The sequence below is a fragment of the Antennarius striatus genome, chromosome 21, assembly GCF_040054535.1.
Source record: "Antennarius striatus isolate MH-2024 chromosome 21, ASM4005453v1, whole genome shotgun sequence".
Taxonomy (NCBI): domain Eukaryota; kingdom Metazoa; phylum Chordata; class Actinopteri; order Lophiiformes; family Antennariidae; genus Antennarius; species Antennarius striatus.
The window spans coordinates 4,016,031-4,032,258 of NC_090796.1; the positions used below are offsets into that span (position 1 = coordinate 4,016,031).

Below are 16,228 nucleotides of genomic sequence, written 5' to 3' on the forward strand. Positions count from 1 at the left end.
CCCTAGGACTTAAAGTCCCCCACCTTCTTGATCTCTTCTCCCTGTAACCTCACTCTTCCACTTGGGTCCCTCTCATTCACACACATGTACTCTGTCTTACTGCAGCTAACCGTTTGTCCTTTGCTACCTCTACTGTCACCTTACGCTGCATCTCCCTGTACTCCTGTCTATTCTCCTCAGTCCTCTCAGTGTCCCACTTCTTCTTAGCTAACCTCTTTCTCTGTATACACTCCTGTACCTCCTCATTCCACCACCAAGTCTCATTATCTACTTTACTTCCAGATGACACACCAAGTACTCTCCTACCTGTCTCCCTGATTACATTAGCTGTAGTTGTACAATCATCTGGAAGCACCTCCTGACCACCCAGAGCCTGTCTTAACTCCTTCCTAAAAGTCATGCAACACTCTTCCTTTTTCAGCTTCCACCATTTCATTCTCTGCTCTGCCTTTGCCCTCTTCATCTTCCTCACCACCAGAGTCATTCTACACACCACCATCCTATGCTGTTAAGCTACACTCTCACCTACCACTACTTTGCAGTCACTGATCTCCTTCAGATTACACTGTCTGTACAAGTTTTCTATTTTTAGTTTAATTTTAATTTAATATACTGTTTTGATCCCCGGAGGGAAATTAAGAATGCACACTCTAGCTAATGATTCAAACGCATGCATACATAAACACTGCCCAGCCTAAAATAAAGTCATCGTTTGGGTTTCAATAAGCAAATTGCAGTGTTATGATCAGGGGTTGCTTCGGTTGGTCAAGTATAGGCTCAGCAATATTATTCAGCGAAAAGCTTAAGTCAGTTGACTATCTGAATGTACTGAATGACCAGACAATTCCATAAATGGATTTTTTTCTCCCGGATGGCACGATCATATTCCAGGACAACAATGCCAAAATTTATTGGGCTCTAATTGTAAAAGAGTGGTCCTGGGAGCATGAGGAATCCTTTTGACACATCAATTGGCCCCCACAGTCCTGAGCTTAACCCTATTCAAAGTCTATGGGATGTGCTGGAGAAGACCTTGCATAGTGGTTTGACTCTTATCGTCAATACAAGACCTCGGCCAAAAATTAATGCAATTCTGGACAGAAATAAATGCTGTGACGTTGTACGAGGTTGTCAAAACAATGCCGCGGCAAATGCGCACCGCAGTCAAAGCTACAGGTAGTCCTACGAAATATTAGAGTGTGCCCCTTATTTTTGGCCTGGCAGTGTATATTAGTGAATACAGGCCCATGTAGCATACACACACATACACAAGGGGGCCTGCGGGCATGCAAGGGAGGTAGAAGAAAGTATTCACTATAGCCATTTCCATCCTTTTTGCAAAATTAACCATCGTCTGTCGAGCATACCCACTAACAACATTGAACATCACACCTTGGATTTCTAGCTTCATTACTCTGACACTCTTTTTACCTCCAGGACATTCCTAACAAACTTCACCTTCAAGATAACTCCTACTCCATTTCTCTTCCTATCTACACCATGATAGAACAACTTGAACCTTGCTCCTAAATTTCTAACCTTGCTACCTTTCCACCTGGTCTCTTGGACACACAGTATGTCTACCTTTCTCCTCTGCATCATGTCAACCAACTCTCTACCTTTTCCTGTCATAGTTCCAACATTCAACATCCCTACTCTCAGTCCTATACTCTTGATGTTCCTCTTCTCTCTCTTCCTACAAACACTCTTTCCTTCTCTTCTCCAACAGTAGTCCAATTTCCACCGGCACCCTGTAGGTGAACAGCACCAATGGCGGTCATTAAACCGGGCCTTGACCGATCCGGTATGGGAGTTATAGATTTGATTAGCATGTTTAATTTGGCAAAAGTTTTACGTCGGGTGCCCTTCCTGACACAACCCTCTGTATTTATCCAGGCTTGGGACAGGCACAATAAGACACTGGCTTGTGCCCTCTTGCGGCTAAATTACTAGGTGTGTAGTTACAGTACTGTGTTTCTCTGTCACTCTGCCTAGTCTGTCATGTTCTCAAAGGACAACAGTTCTGCTGAACATTCGAGATGGTTATGTGACGGAAGAGAAAATTCAATTTTGGATGTGAGATGGAAACAGATTTTTAAAAATCTCTTCACAATTTCCACCTGTTGTGCAAAAATACTTGAGGGGGTTTGCAATCTATTTTATTGTCATAATATGCAATATACAGTATATACAGTATATTGCATGATTAGTACATCTATTGGTGCATATACTCCAATAGATGTCGGGCAACAGTAGGTTGGCAACCTACCGTTGCCTGACATTATGTTGAGTATCAAATTCTCCTGATTAGAAAACGAACATTCATGAGTTCAAAGTGGATTAGCCCTACCAGTGTCTTCCTAAATTTCCCAGTTTGGGATAAAGTATATCTATCATTGACCAGATCACATTCTTGTCTGTAGACTCACATGCACTGGTTTTTAAAATAATTTGCATTATATGTACTGTGTTTAGTGCAGTTCTTATGAAAGCTGATCACCATATTGGTGTTCATGTAAATACAGGACGCTCAAGATCAGTGCTGCCACTCAGCATCCGAGCGAATATGGTCACCGAGAACAATGACAAAAACACTTTTGTGAACTTAATTATTATCATCTTTTGACCTTTTAGATAAAAAAAGTCATAATTTCTTTATTATTATACAATTGTAAACTGACATCAAAAAGACTCAAACATCACAGTTGAAAAATGCTTTATTATGTCACATAAATATGTCAGTGAATGGTCCATTATCAATATATTCCATAGGTGAACTTCTTTCCATCCCTGTATCTGTCCATGTAGCGCAGGGGCTGTCCATGAGGGTATTTGACCTGTGGGGGGTGATACACCGGTGGACGGATGAACTCAAACACCGGCTCCCTCATGTCTGCAGAGACAATGGACAGACTTAACGATTCATTAACAAGAAACAGTCACCCAGACTTTATTAAGCAAGTCATGTTCTTTTATTAAAGTCAGCCATCGAAAATATTTACTGTGTGTGTGTCTTTGAGCATTAGTGTAACTCACTGAGTGTGTTGTGAAAGGTGTTGGTGACAGATTCATCCCACTGGCACTGGAACAAGGCCAGGCCTGCAGGTGTCATTTGGTCCTGGTGCTTTCTGTAGAAATCCACTGTCTTGAATGTACGGTCCACCAAAGAGTGGCTAGAGGAGCAGAGACAATGCGTTTAAATTTAATGTACTGGGGTGTTTTAACTTGTTTTTATATCTTCGTTGGATTCTCGCAGACATACTAACATCTTAAGAGGAGAAGAAAATCTGAACTTGAAAAGCTATCAAAGTAACAGCTTGACAGTCTGCTTCATTAGATGATACGACAAGATGATCTCTATCTAGTCATCATACAGTTGAGGCTGGAAACAGTTAGCTGGTTAAACAGGAACTCTATCCAAAGGGAATTAAAATCCACCCACCCTTACTTACAGCCCATTAAGACAATTTTTATACTTTGATTTAAGAATGTATCAAGACAGATCAGATATCTGGGTTAAAACCAGATACGGTGCATTTGCATTTGCTTTCAAAGCTTGTAGTAACATAATGGTAAAATGTTGAGCGAACACATAAAAGAAGATGGATCCAATCCCACAAACCACTAAGGCCGTTGTTTGTGAGCATCCAGATTGTTGACATACTGGCACAATGTCATCACAGTAGGGTGTAAATAAACAACTATGTTATATCTTATTTGTTTGCATTCTACTCTTGATCAGAATCATGTTCACCACTTCCTTCTGCTTTCAGCCTTTACGCTAATCTAAGCAAACAGACAACTGGCTTTTTGCGTCATATTCAGCAAACAGGTATCATTAACTTCATAAAAATGTGAACGAGCACATTTACTTTTAAAATAACATTCAACCTTTCATCAGTTCAAATCTGTCATTGCCTGTGGTGGAGCATTTGATTTGCTGATCTTTCCAAAAGGTTTTATATTTGCATGTCACAACAAAAGGAATTGACTTACTTATATTTCATACTACAAACCAACAATCATCCTGTTCCCATCTGTATGCTGCACTACTCACCATGGCGACTGCCTGATATCCTCCTTGAAATCAATGAGACACTCCTGTTTGAAGAGAACAAATATGTAGCGGTGGAAGCCTGTTCCTTTGGCAGGGAAGGGCGGCAGGTAGTAGCAGAGTTCCTCCCCAGCATGCACTGCTCCCCCTGGTACGTTCCCTCTAAAGAAACATATGCAGGTTTTATTTGTGCTAATAAACCTCCCTCTAAAAGCAACTTCGTAAACATGTGAAGTACTCACACCAGCCAGTGAACATATTCTGCCTCGGTATCCTGAAGATGCTCATCTGAAAATGATTATTAATATATTTAAGACGTTTGTGAATTTAAAGAATCCATCTGTTATCTGCTGACTCATTCCTAAAACCCAGTCGGTACTGAGAGCTGCAAGCCATCCCAGTCTAAGGACCCTGTGTTTCCTGTGAAAACCTACCTGGACAGGTGAGCAGAAGAGTCCAGAGGGAACCCTCCTCTGCATCAAAGCTGATCTGCGGGGCAGACGCTGTCTACAGACAAGAGCAGAACAAACAATACAGTCAGAACAGATATATAGAGATGGATACAAAGCAAAAGAGCGAAACAGGGATTAAATAAAATTCAATAGAGGCCTGCAGTGCAAGAAGGGAAAGACTGAGAAAACAAAGGAAGATGGTTTCACTTTTTGGCAGCCTTGATCCCCCCTGAATATCTATTGGAGACTCTATAGGACATTACAAACTTTCCATTCCTCCCACATACTTCAGTTGGTGTCAGCTGTTTCCCACAATACACTTGACTGGTCTTGTCTTGGCTGTAGCGAATGTGGAGGGTAACTTGCGGGAGAAAATAGGCCATGGGGAAGAGATCTTTGAAGACTCCATAGTGCTCAGCCAGTCTCTTGATATGATACGGAGCACTGGTCTTCCCCCAGGCTTTCTGCACTTGATCCACTTGTATTTTAACTGATTGGACAAAGAGAAGAAAGAATACTGAATTTATTCAACCCTCAATAAGAAGCTGACTTTTTCCTTTTGTGGTGAGCGTACAAACGTACAACTGCGCAGACGATAAGCCTTCTCCAGCTCAGCATTCTTCTTGTTTTCCTGAATCTTCTTCTTCCTCTCCCTCACTTCACGGATTTGACAGCACGGTAGTCCAATGTCCACTAGCTTTGCACCTGCAACAACAAAATAAAAATCACTTCACACCTGCAACAACAAAACTAAACTCATGACTGATAATTTCTAACACTTCCAGAGATCTACTATCGAACGTAGTGTCATCATTAATGTCTCACCATGCTCAGGATCAGCTTTTTCCACATGGTACCTATAGGTTTTCCACCACACAGGTTTGTTCCTTGCCTCCTCAGCTTTTCTCAAGTAGCGAGTGTAACTGCGGTACTTTGTTAACGATTCCAGGTTCTCAACGTCAATGTCCTCATTTGGCATCGGACCCAAAGGAGGAGCTCGTCTGCACAGGAACGCTGGAATATGGAAACAACTTTGAAGGTTATTAAGTTGTATTACACTAAAAAATGTGAATCTGCCAATTTTAACTTTATTTACTTCTAATTTATGAATTGATTCTTTATTTATCAATTTGCGTTCCATTTTAAAAAATTTTTGAAGAAATGTGTATTAAGCTTTTTCTTCATGTATTATATACCCCGCCAATGATCCTTGTATTATTACTACTAATTAAATACATACACAAATAAAACGGCAGACACTCAATTCAATTCCATTGCATTGCCAAAAGTAGCAAAGCTTTATGACCATTGCTGACTACTTCACGTAGTCAGCAATGGTCAACAGGCTAGGCTAACAAGAGGACACACTCTAGGCATCTCAAACTTCACTCATACGAATTTTCATGTGTTAATTCATGAGAATTTTACATGCACAGAAGTGCATTGCCACGATCAATGCCACATTTTCCCACCAAGTATGAAGACTACAGGCATAGCGAGCATCGAGGAACGTTTTCTACGTGATGCACCCGGGAAACGTACATGCAATTGTGGGGGAAAAAAATAAAGAAAAACCCAGTATAATAACACGAAATCTATAATATACCTGTTGTGGCAAATCTTCTTACATTACTGACCCCTAAATCTGTCACTGCTCTAAATGCAGGGACAGTAACCCATTGCAGCGCCATGTTGGAATAATTACTTCCTGTTTTTTGTTTTTTTAAGTACGGTGGCCGTAACGAACAAAACAGCGTTTTGGGGTTAGTTTTTTGCTTTGCTTTCGAAGCTTGTAGTAACATAATGGTAAAATGTCTAACGAACAAATAAAACTGAATTTGTCAATAATGTATTTTAATTCAACTCATCAACCAATATTTTACGTATTTATAATCCAGCATAAAAGTTTTATTGGTGTTTAATTTTATGGTTGTAATTCGAGTAATAATCGTCCTTATTCGTAAAAACCAATAAGTATTGTGATTATATTTCTAGATTATAGCGAATGACCAAACAGTGAACATTAACGTGTGAAATTAAATTTTATTGTGAAGAAGATACAATAAATTTAACGATTTACCTTTGAATAACATGATGGTACGAACCAGTTTCTCAGTTATCCGATGGTACTGAAGGCATCATTTATGCGTTTGGCGTCATCAGGGAACCTGAAGCCGACTGATGTTCAGTGGTCACATAGATGCTGTACCCGAATAAATATTCATGTATCTGTTGAAGTGGTAAGAACTGATCACGTGTCACGAGTTTAAAATGACCGGTGATGTACACTTAAGTCATCAGAATCTTTTTATTTTTATCTGTTGTATTTCCACAGGGTCCTAGCTAACATGAAGTGACTTGGTTCCATGCTAACGTTAGCTAGCTTTAGCTTTTGCTTCCAGCTGACTGAGTCAGCGTGTGTGTGGCTAGCATTTGGACTGAGCCTTTCGACAGTATGCTAACTAGCACCATGAGACTTAGTGTACTACTGTGTATTAACACAGAGATAAGCTGCTGTGACATCATTGTCATTTGGAAGTACGGATATAAAAGATTGAGATTGATTTGAGTCCTGTCACATCATCATCACCCTTTCCCTTCTTTTTTCACAGAAGTGCTTCCTATGTCCTCAGGGATGGATTCCCAGAATTCAAATCTGACCTGTAGCATATGCTTGGAGCATTTCCGAATCCCTGTCACCATCCCCTGTGGTCACACCTTCTGTGAAACATGTATCACTAAGTACTGGGACACCAAGTTCAAGTCTGGGATTGGACCTCAGTGCCCCAATTGCAATGAGAAGTTTGACGCCAGGCCTACTCTCAGGCGTAACGTGTCTCTGTCGGTGCTGACCGAAGCTGCAAACAGCACCGGGCTGTCCTGGAGAGAGTTGCCCCTGAGGGGGCCTGAGGGGACACGAGCCATGCTGCTGTGTGATCGCCATAGAAAACCACTGGTTTATTACTGCAAGCAAGACAGAGCTTCTGTGTGCCATGAGTGTGGCATCGCTGAATGTGAGAACCATGAGAAGGTCCTGCTGGAAGTTGAATGGGAAAATCAAAAGGTATATTAATACAGTTGCACCACATGGATGGTCAGCGCAGTTTGACACTCAACAATTTACTTCAGCTTCAAAAAAAATTGTGTTTGTGTCATTCTGATGTCTTTACTTTAAAGCTGCTGTTGGAAAGGAAGAGCAAGGAGGTGGGAAAACTCGTGGACGAGACAGAAAGAAGTATCAAAGACCTGGTGGAGAATATCAATCAAGCGAAGGTGAATTACTGATAGAAATTTGTTTCTCAACATATATTGGTGATGGCTTGAATCAAAAATATGATACAAGTATTACTTCGGTAATACATACACAGCGTTCTCGTTTGCGTGCGTCGTTGCGTCTTTGACGCACATTTTTGACAGGGAAGCATGTCAGACAGCGTACGTCCCTGGGACGCAAGCTCTGAATGCACTTCCATTCAACAAAAAATTACAATTTCTTGCATAAAAACAATCAGAAGTCAATGCAGATTAAGAGATAGATACAGTGCGTCCTCGTTCTTGGTGCTTAATGCATTCCAGGAACCACACGCGATTAAGGCATCCGAGATCGAGATCTTATTATTTACGGTAATTTAAACCTTTATGAACCCTTCCCATACCGATATTAAACCACCTTCTATCTGTATTACCCTTTCCCACACTCTGATAGACTGATTAAAGCGCTTTGGTGTCTCACGAAAATCCGAGACTAACCAATGTCGTCAGCCAATAGAATGCGCGTCCGATATCACATGACTGCCTACCAAAAGTCCGCGATGAGGTGGAGTCGCAAGTGTTAATGCGCGAGTGGCGCACTGTATTACTGACATACTACCAAAATGTGTGTGGAGAAGGCTCTGTTAACTTGTGGCAGACCCTTCTCTGCACCAAGCTGACAGAATATATGAATTAAAGGCAAAGAAAATTAATGAGTGAAAAGCAAAAGTAAAAAAAACCCCAAACTGTATTACATCTTTCTTTGTTTCTGGAGCTTTTTAAATAACTACCAGGCTTTAACATTTCAATAATATTAATATTCAATAATATTTTTTGTTATTACTTTTGGGATGCATAAACGTCATGATGTGATGCAGAAATTTTTCTTGAAGCACATCCCAGGGATGCACTACTTTCTTGAGGTAAAATTAACTCTCCATACACTAAAATTGGAACTATACAGAGAAGATTAACATGGCTCCTGCGCAAGGATAACACGCAAATTCGTGAAGCGTTCCACAGTGGCTCAGTGGTAGAGCAGGCGGTAGAGCAGGTCATCCAATGTTCCTATGATCGGCGGTTCGATTCCCGCTCCCGCCCAATAAACGCCCCGAGTGTGAGCTGACAGTGGGAGGTGTCAGCTCCCACTGTGAGCTGACAGTGGGAGGTGTCAGCTCACTTCCAGAGCACTGCCGTAGCGCCCTTGAGTAAGGCGCCATCCCTTTACAAGTTGCTCATTTGGGGCGCTCCACAAATGGGCTGCCCACCACTCTACCTCCCTCTGCATGCCAACAGGCCCCCCTGTGTGTATGCGTGTGCAACAGGGGCCTGTAAAAACTAACATGTATGCATGCTTTTGAAGTATTCACCAACTGAAGTGTGCTTTTAATTTCCCTTCGGGGATCAGATTAGTATATAAAATTAAAATTAAAAAAAAGTTTATTTCCAACATTTTAACGTCAATATTCAGTACATTTTTTTTATCAGGTGGCAATAACTCCTCATTGGTGCAGCTCGTTATGCTTGTAATGCCAGAAAAGTTAATGGGGTCCTATTATGAAAATCACACTTTTTCAGGTCTCTAAATGTACATAGTGGTCCTCCCTAACCCGACCAACTCTTAGAATCTGGTAAAAAAACGCTTCAGCATCAGTAGATATTTGGAGTTTTAGGAATTCAGGGACCAGACCGGATCAAACGATCGGATTTTGCTTGAGTGGTATTTGTGATGTCACAAATCTGCTCTGTGATTGGACAGAGTGATTGACAATATTGATTGGTTGACATGCAATCCCCGAGGGGGGAGTTTTTTTTTAGGCTACGGTAGCATTGTGCAGTAATGTCCTAGATCAGAGCTACACACTGAAAGTTCCTCACAAGCTTTTGAACTCAGTTAGCATTTGGCTAACTAGTTAGGTCTACTTCAGTCATGTGTGTCAGTTTGTGTGTGTGTCTGTTTGCGCACGTGCGTGTGTGTGGTTCGTGATCAAGCTACGGTACCAGTGTGTGATAATGACCTGGATCAGAGGTACACACTGAAAGTTCCTCACAAGCTGTTGAATTCAACTAGCCTTTGGCTAATTAGTTAGCAGTCAGGTGTGTATGTGTGTGTGTGTGTGTGTGTGTGTGTGTGTGTGTGTGTGTGTGTGTGTGTATGTGTGTGTGTGTGTTATATGCAAACACAACCAGTTGCACATTAATTACTAATTCAGAACAACTGTCTGTTTTTTGGTGAATGAAAGCAGCTTTAGCTCTTTTAAGTGATCAGAGAGCTGTGTGTATCCACACACACGCACACACACACACACACAAGCACACACACACACACACATACACACACACACATGAGAATACAAAAAAGAAATACTTGGTCTTACTGGTAAAATCCCATGTTTCATTAGTTTGCGTTAGCTTAGTTCCTGTGTTATCCGTGATCTGTCATTGTCCATGACGATTTTCAGAAAATACAGCTTTAACAATCACAATACATCACTGCTTTGAAGCGGGATGTAATTATCTCACCAGCTGGTCTCATCGTGTTTACACAATGAGCCATGCTACCCAGCAAAGACTGGGTAGCATGAGGAAGCAGGTCCACACTCTACCGAAAAATCAACTGTTGTTTCAAGAAAAACAAGAGTGCAAAACACGAGAAGAATAGAAAGAAATACATAGCAGTGAAGTTACTGAAAGTTAAAAAAGTTCCAGACAATGGTGATCGATTGATCTGTAATGCAGGCGCAAACGAGTGGCGCAAGTAAACAAACGCACGTGAATGTGCGGGGTACGACAGTGTTGATTGGGAAGCTCAGAGGGGGGAGGAGATAGGGAAGGCTCAGAGGGAAGGCAAGAGTGGAGATAGGGAGCTGAGAGCTACGCCCCATTAAAACAGACCTTTAGAGAGCAGAACAGAATTTATCAATATTCAAAGTTACTGAGGACCACAGATGACTTTGGGGAAGGCATTTCAAGTACAGTGTTGTTGGATATCTGTCAGCTGAATGACATGAATTTAAAAAAGCATAATATGGGACCTTTAAATCTTCAGTGTTCACTAAGATTCTTCAAATCAGTCGTGTGATTGAGCATTTTCCTCCAACAGGTGACTCTTCAGCAGACGTCTGCCTGGGTAAATGTCAAGTTCTCCACCCTGATGAAAATACTTGCTGAGAAGCAGGAAGCTACAGAGCTCTTCATGGAGGTGCAGCAAGAAACAGCCCTCGGAGAAGCAGCGGCGCGGCTAGCTGAACTAGAGGAGCGCTCCAAGATACTCCGAGAGAGCCAGGAGCAGATAGCAGTGGTGCACAACCTGTCTGACACAGAGCTCATCAAGGTTTGTCGCATTTAGTTCTAATAGAAAGGCTGTAAAGAAAAGTTCCCGAATAATGTTATAATATCTCCCACCTGTACTGTATATTTGAATAAGCTCACTTGAAAACCTCTCGTTGTCACACTTTTTAACTACACCTACTACTTGTTAATCAAGCGCCCAACCAATCACGACGGCCAACTAATTATGGCGCATCTGCCAGAAGGAATCACGTGAACAATATGGCGTAAGGCATCGGGCAGCGAGCCTTTTTGTTGCGGGTACGCCTTTCGTCCACACAACAATGCAGATATCCGGGACGAAAATGCTGGCCAACGTGAAGTTTTTTTGAAAACGCCGGATCTGTGTTGTCATGTGGACGCTGTAACCGAAAACTTTTTCCATCCGGGGGCGTCTCCCTGCGACGAAAACTGCTGCGACATTAGTGTATCTGTGTCTACATGTACACACAGAATGGAAAGAGTTAAAACCGTCTATTTTCTGACGTGTAACAGCTCCAAGTCGAAGATGCGTTGATGAACATGCTTGACAGTTGGGTATTTGTTCGTCTGTTTCTTTCTTTGTGAGTCATAAAGTTTATATATTTATTCATTCATTCATTCACGTTCCTCAATGACACCAGTCCGACTGGGATGCACTGCCTGCTGGTGGGAGAACACTGTGATAGAGGTCGTTCTCCAGGGGGAACACCGTGAATTTCCACATGTTTCAGTCCCTTTCTTAGAGTTATGCTTATAAACGTGTTGATCAATGTACTTATGCGGTTACATGTGGACCTGGCCTGATTCAGGTAGTGGTTTGTTTATGCCGTGTGTTTTGACAGCGATATAAGGCGGGTGTTTTCTCAACCAGGAGAAAAATCTTCCAAAAAAAATCACATAAGACCTGCCACAGTGGGCAAAAATTTTGTTTTTAAATAAAAAACATTAATATGACCCAAGCATAATCACTGGCTATACCTCAACGTTACATAAGCACAATCATTGTCCATACCCCAACCCCAACCATCCTCCTCTCATTGTACATGTGTACTGTATTTTCATTTTCTTCATGTCCAAAGGATACTTTTTCATACTGCAAGTGTGTGTGTGTGTGTGTGTGTGTGTGTGTGTGTGTGTGTGTGCGTGTGTGCGTGTGTGTGTGTGTGTGTGTGTGTACTGTATACATGTGCAAGCATTTGGAGTTAAAAGTAATTATTAAGAATTATTAATAGATTTATTTATTTTTTTATACACACACACACACAGTACTGCCATTACTAAAATATACACGTTTTGCATACTTCCTTATTTTGCTAACATTTTTAATCACAGACTTTCTGCAAAATGCCACACACCTCAAACTCATGCCAACTGATATTTTAGCATCCAGTGGATGTCGTACTTGAGCAAATGAAGCCTCATGAAGCTTCGAACCGCAGTGACCCTATTGTGATGAAAAGCTTCAATGCTTCATGGGGCTTCATCTGCCCATCATTGACTATACATAAATTTTAGAGTGTCATTACTGTTGATTTTGTTTTTGAGCGAGAATCCAAACAACAGGACCAACACAGAAAATGACAACGATTTCTGAGTGAAACTAGCTGGCTAGCACAAACAGTCTGTCCAGTTATGGTTTCCGTTTGGAATGGGACAATCGATGTAGTATCCAAAATGCTCCTCGGCCATCTGACAAAAACTCTTTAACTAACTATATACAGTTCTGTTCATGTAGTCAGCTAACAGAACTATCACTTCTCTGAAATTTCTTTTCCACTTGCTCTTTTGTCAGGTGCCTTTTCCTTTAATGTTGGCTGCTTTCCCAGTCTCATGATTAGTTACTTTCTTTCTCCAGTTAACCTGCTAACATTCACCTATGGCTTCGCAATGCCCGCCCAGAGCAATCCATGATTTACCAACACAAAGTCGTTACGTCACCACGTTGATTTTTGAGTATGTTGGATGCATTTGGTTTAAAATACCAATACATTTGTTTTCATATTTTTGGTATGAAGTCTAATATTATTGTTTTATTGTGGAATTTCTACGGGGTCCCGCTAGTTATGTTATATTATTATAATGATTTGATTTAAGAGGGGGTTGCTTCTCATTTCTACTTCTAGATGGCAGCAAACAGGGTCATTCCCCTGTTTGTGTTTGAACAGAGTTAAGTGACTCTTTGAAACTTTGATGGATAGTTTTTTGGAATTAGAGGAAGTGCGTATTTGTACCTTTGATGTCATGTCTAATCAGGGGAACTGGGGAATAATGCCATAATTTTTCACAAAACAGCAAGCACAGGAAGTCACCCAAACACTTTGAAAGATTTCACTGTGGAAATTAGTTTAGTGGTTTTTGTGTAATTGTGGATAAAGTTTAAAAATTCCATCTCTGACAATGAATCAAGGAAATTTTGTTTCATATCTCATTTGTGTAAACATCCTGTCAGAGTCAAAGGTTTCGGTGTCAGGGTGCAAGCGATCTTATCAATGCACTGAAAATACGTAATGCAATACGTATAAAACTTCCTTTAGGTTTGTCCAATTAGGTGTCGCCACAGCGTGTCATCCTTTTTCCTGGGACCGGCCTACAGTTGACACTGGCTTATGCCACTGTATAGCTGCAGATGCTGGGGATTGAACTTTGTGCAGACTGTATGTCAAGCATGCAGTCTACCGCATTTAAGCATTTATATATATATATATATTTATAAAATACAAAGTCAAGTGTGCTTGTCTTTTCTTTGCTCAAGCTCAAATATTATCCACCGTCATCAAGCCTTCTTCTAAAACGCGAATCTCCTCACAGGAATCAATGGTCATAGAAGTTCCACGCCTCAAGGACATTCCCACGGACATAACGCCTAACCTTCAAGATCGATTAAATGTGGTCACAGAAGTCTTATCCCGCGTCTCCAAGCTGGTGTCTGAGGACCTGGAGAAAGCTGTGAGCGCAGCTGTGGATCAGGACAAAGACGGTATGAACGAATCTCTGTGGAGATTCAGCATAAAGTAGCAGTGGTCAGTTCTTTAGTCTTCACTCTTGTGGTTTTTAATGGCCTCCAGGTTCCCCCCAAGATAAGAGGCCAATTCTGGCTGTGGTTCCTAGTCCAGCTGCTCCGTGCCATCCTGCTGGGAAGGAGGGTTTGAGTGCCTGTGAGTCCCTGCCAACAATTTACCCTCAGTCTGAAGTATTTAACATGAGAAAAGGAAGAACCTTTTTTTAATTTAAAATGTTTTAATTTTATATCACTTCTTCCTTGTTTTCTGCCTTATTACAGACCGATGCTCTCTGACCTTTGACCCTCGCACAGCCAACGGTCACCTGTTTCTGTCCCAAGAGAACCGAAGGGCCGAGCATCTGACTTCTGGGCCGCGTCCCGTCCCTCCGCATGAAGCCCGCTTTGACCACACTTGGCAGGTGCTCTGCTTTCAGGGCTTCACCCACGGACAACACTACTGGGAGCTGGAGGTGTCCAAACCCTGGGCCTACCTCGGGGTAAAGACCCACGTGTGAATGCTGTCAGCTTCGGAGGGGTTCAGAATGAGAATCACTATGATTGTTTAACTTTAATATAAAAGCATAATTACCTACATTTCACCCAGAAATACTGTACGTAGGAGTTAGCAGACATTGTTGGTTGTCCTCCATCTAGTGTAACAATCTGTCATTTTTGACTTGACTGGCTGATTAACAACACACTAGCAGCTAGTCTTCATTTGCTGGTTTGATGTGCTTGCTTCTGATGTCTTGATCACACCACTGTGTGTGCCTGAGACAAAAGACAGGTTTCAAACTCTTATTTTTATTTTGTAATAATGTTGTGAAAAATGGTTCCAATATTTATTTTGGTGACTGCAGGATAAAAGAAATACCGTAATGGTATAGTATAAGACGACCCTGATTATAACACGACCCCCTCCTTTTCAAGACTCAAGTTTGAAAAAAGACTTTTATAAAAACACCAAATTTAATTGTTATACATAATATAATTACAGTACATCTGAAACAAATGATTATAACAATATATTTGAGAGAAAAAGCATGTTATTTTGCCTCATTCAAATCATGCAAAAACTGTCAATCACATCTTAATTTCTGAACATTTAAATATGTAAACTAAAGTGCAGTCACATTTGTAAATGAATGGTGAGTAGCACCAACCTTGCTATCATTCGAGAACTGACCCACTTTTCTCCAGAATGTCGCAACATTTCTCCATTTACTGTTATCTCTTCTCTTATTTTCTTCTCTTTTCATTCTTACCGCTATTTTTATTTTTCTTCTTCGTGCTTCCGCTATTTTTATTTTTCTTCTTCGTGACAGGGGTTCGCTTTGGCCTGGGGAATTAAGTTCAGCATTCGCTTTAAAGATATCTGGCGCCATCTAGCGTTTTGAATGGGTATACTGTCTAGACCCCGAATGTAAGACGACCCCCACTTTTTCAGTCTTATTTCAATGCAAAAAACACCGTCTTATATTCGGGCCAATACAGTAATTGTCCATCGAAGACTTGACTCATCAAAATAAACTAGTCTTCATCAGCCAACATAGCATATCTTCAGGAGTGTAATCAGCACAGGGGTGTAATGAGAAAAAACCTATCATAATATGAAGCATTGAGAAGGTTAATCATTGTAGTTATGCTGTAGGAAGGATTAAAAGTACAGCTGAGGTTGAGTCATTTTTGTCATAAACCAAAGTGTTCATTTGGTCTTGAAGTGGACGAAATGTTACAAATTTGGATGAGTGTTTTTCCTCTGTGCTGTAAAACAGTCACGTCCGTCTGCCTGACAGGTGACCTATGAGACCATTCCCAGGAAGGAGAAGGGGAAAAGGTGCATGGTGGGTATGAATGAGCTGTCCTGGAGCCTGCAGCTGGACGAGCACCAGCTCAGCGCCTGGCACAACGGCCGGCGGGAGACGCTGGTCGGCCACTCCCAACACAGACGCATCGGCATGCTGCTGGACTACGAGGCGGGGACGCTCACCTACTACGGCGACGGGCAGACCAGGCTCCACGCCTTCCACTGTGCCTTCGCCCAGGAGCTGTTCCCCGCCTGCTGGATCGGCGAGGGCGTCAGCATCACGCTCTGCTCCACATGAAAGGAGATCAGCGAGAAGTTCGACCCAGCGCAACAGCGAGAAGACAATTTAA

At 41.6% G+C, this 16,228-nt stretch overlaps 2 protein-coding genes and 1 non-coding gene across 5 annotated transcripts; 2 read left to right on the forward strand and 1 right to left on the reverse strand.

The window, feature by feature from the left end:
* Positions 1–2,699: 2,699 nt before the first annotated feature.
* On the reverse strand, positions 2,700–6,205 carry mrpl38 (mitochondrial ribosomal protein L38). Of its 2 annotated transcripts, none has more exons than XM_068305228.1 (9): positions 6,113–6,205; positions 5,332–5,520; positions 5,089–5,211; positions 4,794–4,996; positions 4,489–4,561; positions 4,297–4,342; positions 4,058–4,216; positions 3,037–3,173; positions 2,700–2,893 (listed from the first exon to the last, which is right to left on the reverse strand). In XM_068305228.1, exons 1-9 carry the CDS (start codon positions 6,195–6,197, stop codon positions 2,757–2,759), a joined length of 1,152 nt encoding a protein of 383 aa, XP_068161329.1. In that variant the 5' UTR covers positions 6,198–6,205; the 3' UTR covers positions 2,700–2,756. The 2 variants fall into 2 exon arrangements, with proteins under 2 accessions (XP_068161329.1, XP_068161330.1); XM_068305229.1 differs by having other exon boundaries at positions 2,700–2,913.
* A 455-nt stretch (positions 6,206–6,660) lies between these two features.
* On the forward strand, positions 6,661–16,176 carry trim65 (tripartite motif containing 65). Of its 2 annotated transcripts, none has more exons than XM_068305839.1 (8): positions 6,661–6,746; positions 7,119–7,570; positions 7,684–7,779; positions 10,862–11,092; positions 13,879–14,047; positions 14,136–14,225; positions 14,351–14,568; positions 15,868–16,176. In XM_068305839.1, exons 2-8 carry the CDS (start codon positions 7,130–7,132, stop codon positions 16,174–16,176), a joined length of 1,554 nt encoding a protein of 517 aa, XP_068161940.1. In that variant the 5' UTR covers positions 6,661–6,746; positions 7,119–7,129. The 2 variants fall into 2 exon arrangements, with proteins under 2 accessions (XP_068161940.1, XP_068161941.1); XM_068305840.1 differs by having other exon boundaries at positions 15,847–15,971.
* LOC137588961 (U6 spliceosomal RNA) lies at positions 8,682–8,785 on the forward strand. The gene has a single exon (XR_011034113.1). It is a non-coding gene; the product is annotated as a U6 spliceosomal RNA (small nuclear RNA).
* Positions 16,177–16,228: the final 52 nt, after the last annotated feature.

What these genes read in the sequence shown, in the direction of transcription:
- mrpl38 (XM_068305228.1), bottom strand. Translation starts at nt 6,197, where the DNA reads ATGGCGCTGCAATGGGTTACTGTCCCTGCATTTAGAGCAGTGACAGAT. An exon ending in AAGAAGATTTGCCACAACAG is followed by an intron (nt 5,521 to 6,112) that starts GTATATTATAGA and finishes TCCATATTCCAG; the next exon opens with CGTTCCTGTGCAGACGAGCT. An exon ending in TCTTCTGCTCACCTGTCCAG is followed by an intron (nt 4,343 to 4,488) that starts GTAGGTTTTCAC and finishes AATCATTTTCAG; the next exon opens with ATGAGCATCTTCAGGATACC.
- trim65 (XM_068305839.1), top strand. Translation starts at nt 7,130, where the DNA reads ATGTCCTCAGGGATGGATTCCCAGAATTCAAATCTGACCTGTAGCATA. An exon ending in AGAATATCAATCAAGCGAAG is followed by an intron (nt 7,780 to 10,861) that starts GTGAATTACTGA and finishes TTCCTCCAACAG; the next exon opens with GTGACTCTTCAGCAGACGTC. An exon ending in GAAGGAGGGTTTGAGTGCCT is followed by an intron (nt 14,226 to 14,350) that starts GTGAGTCCCTGC and finishes GCCTTATTACAG; the next exon opens with ACCGATGCTCTCTGACCTTT.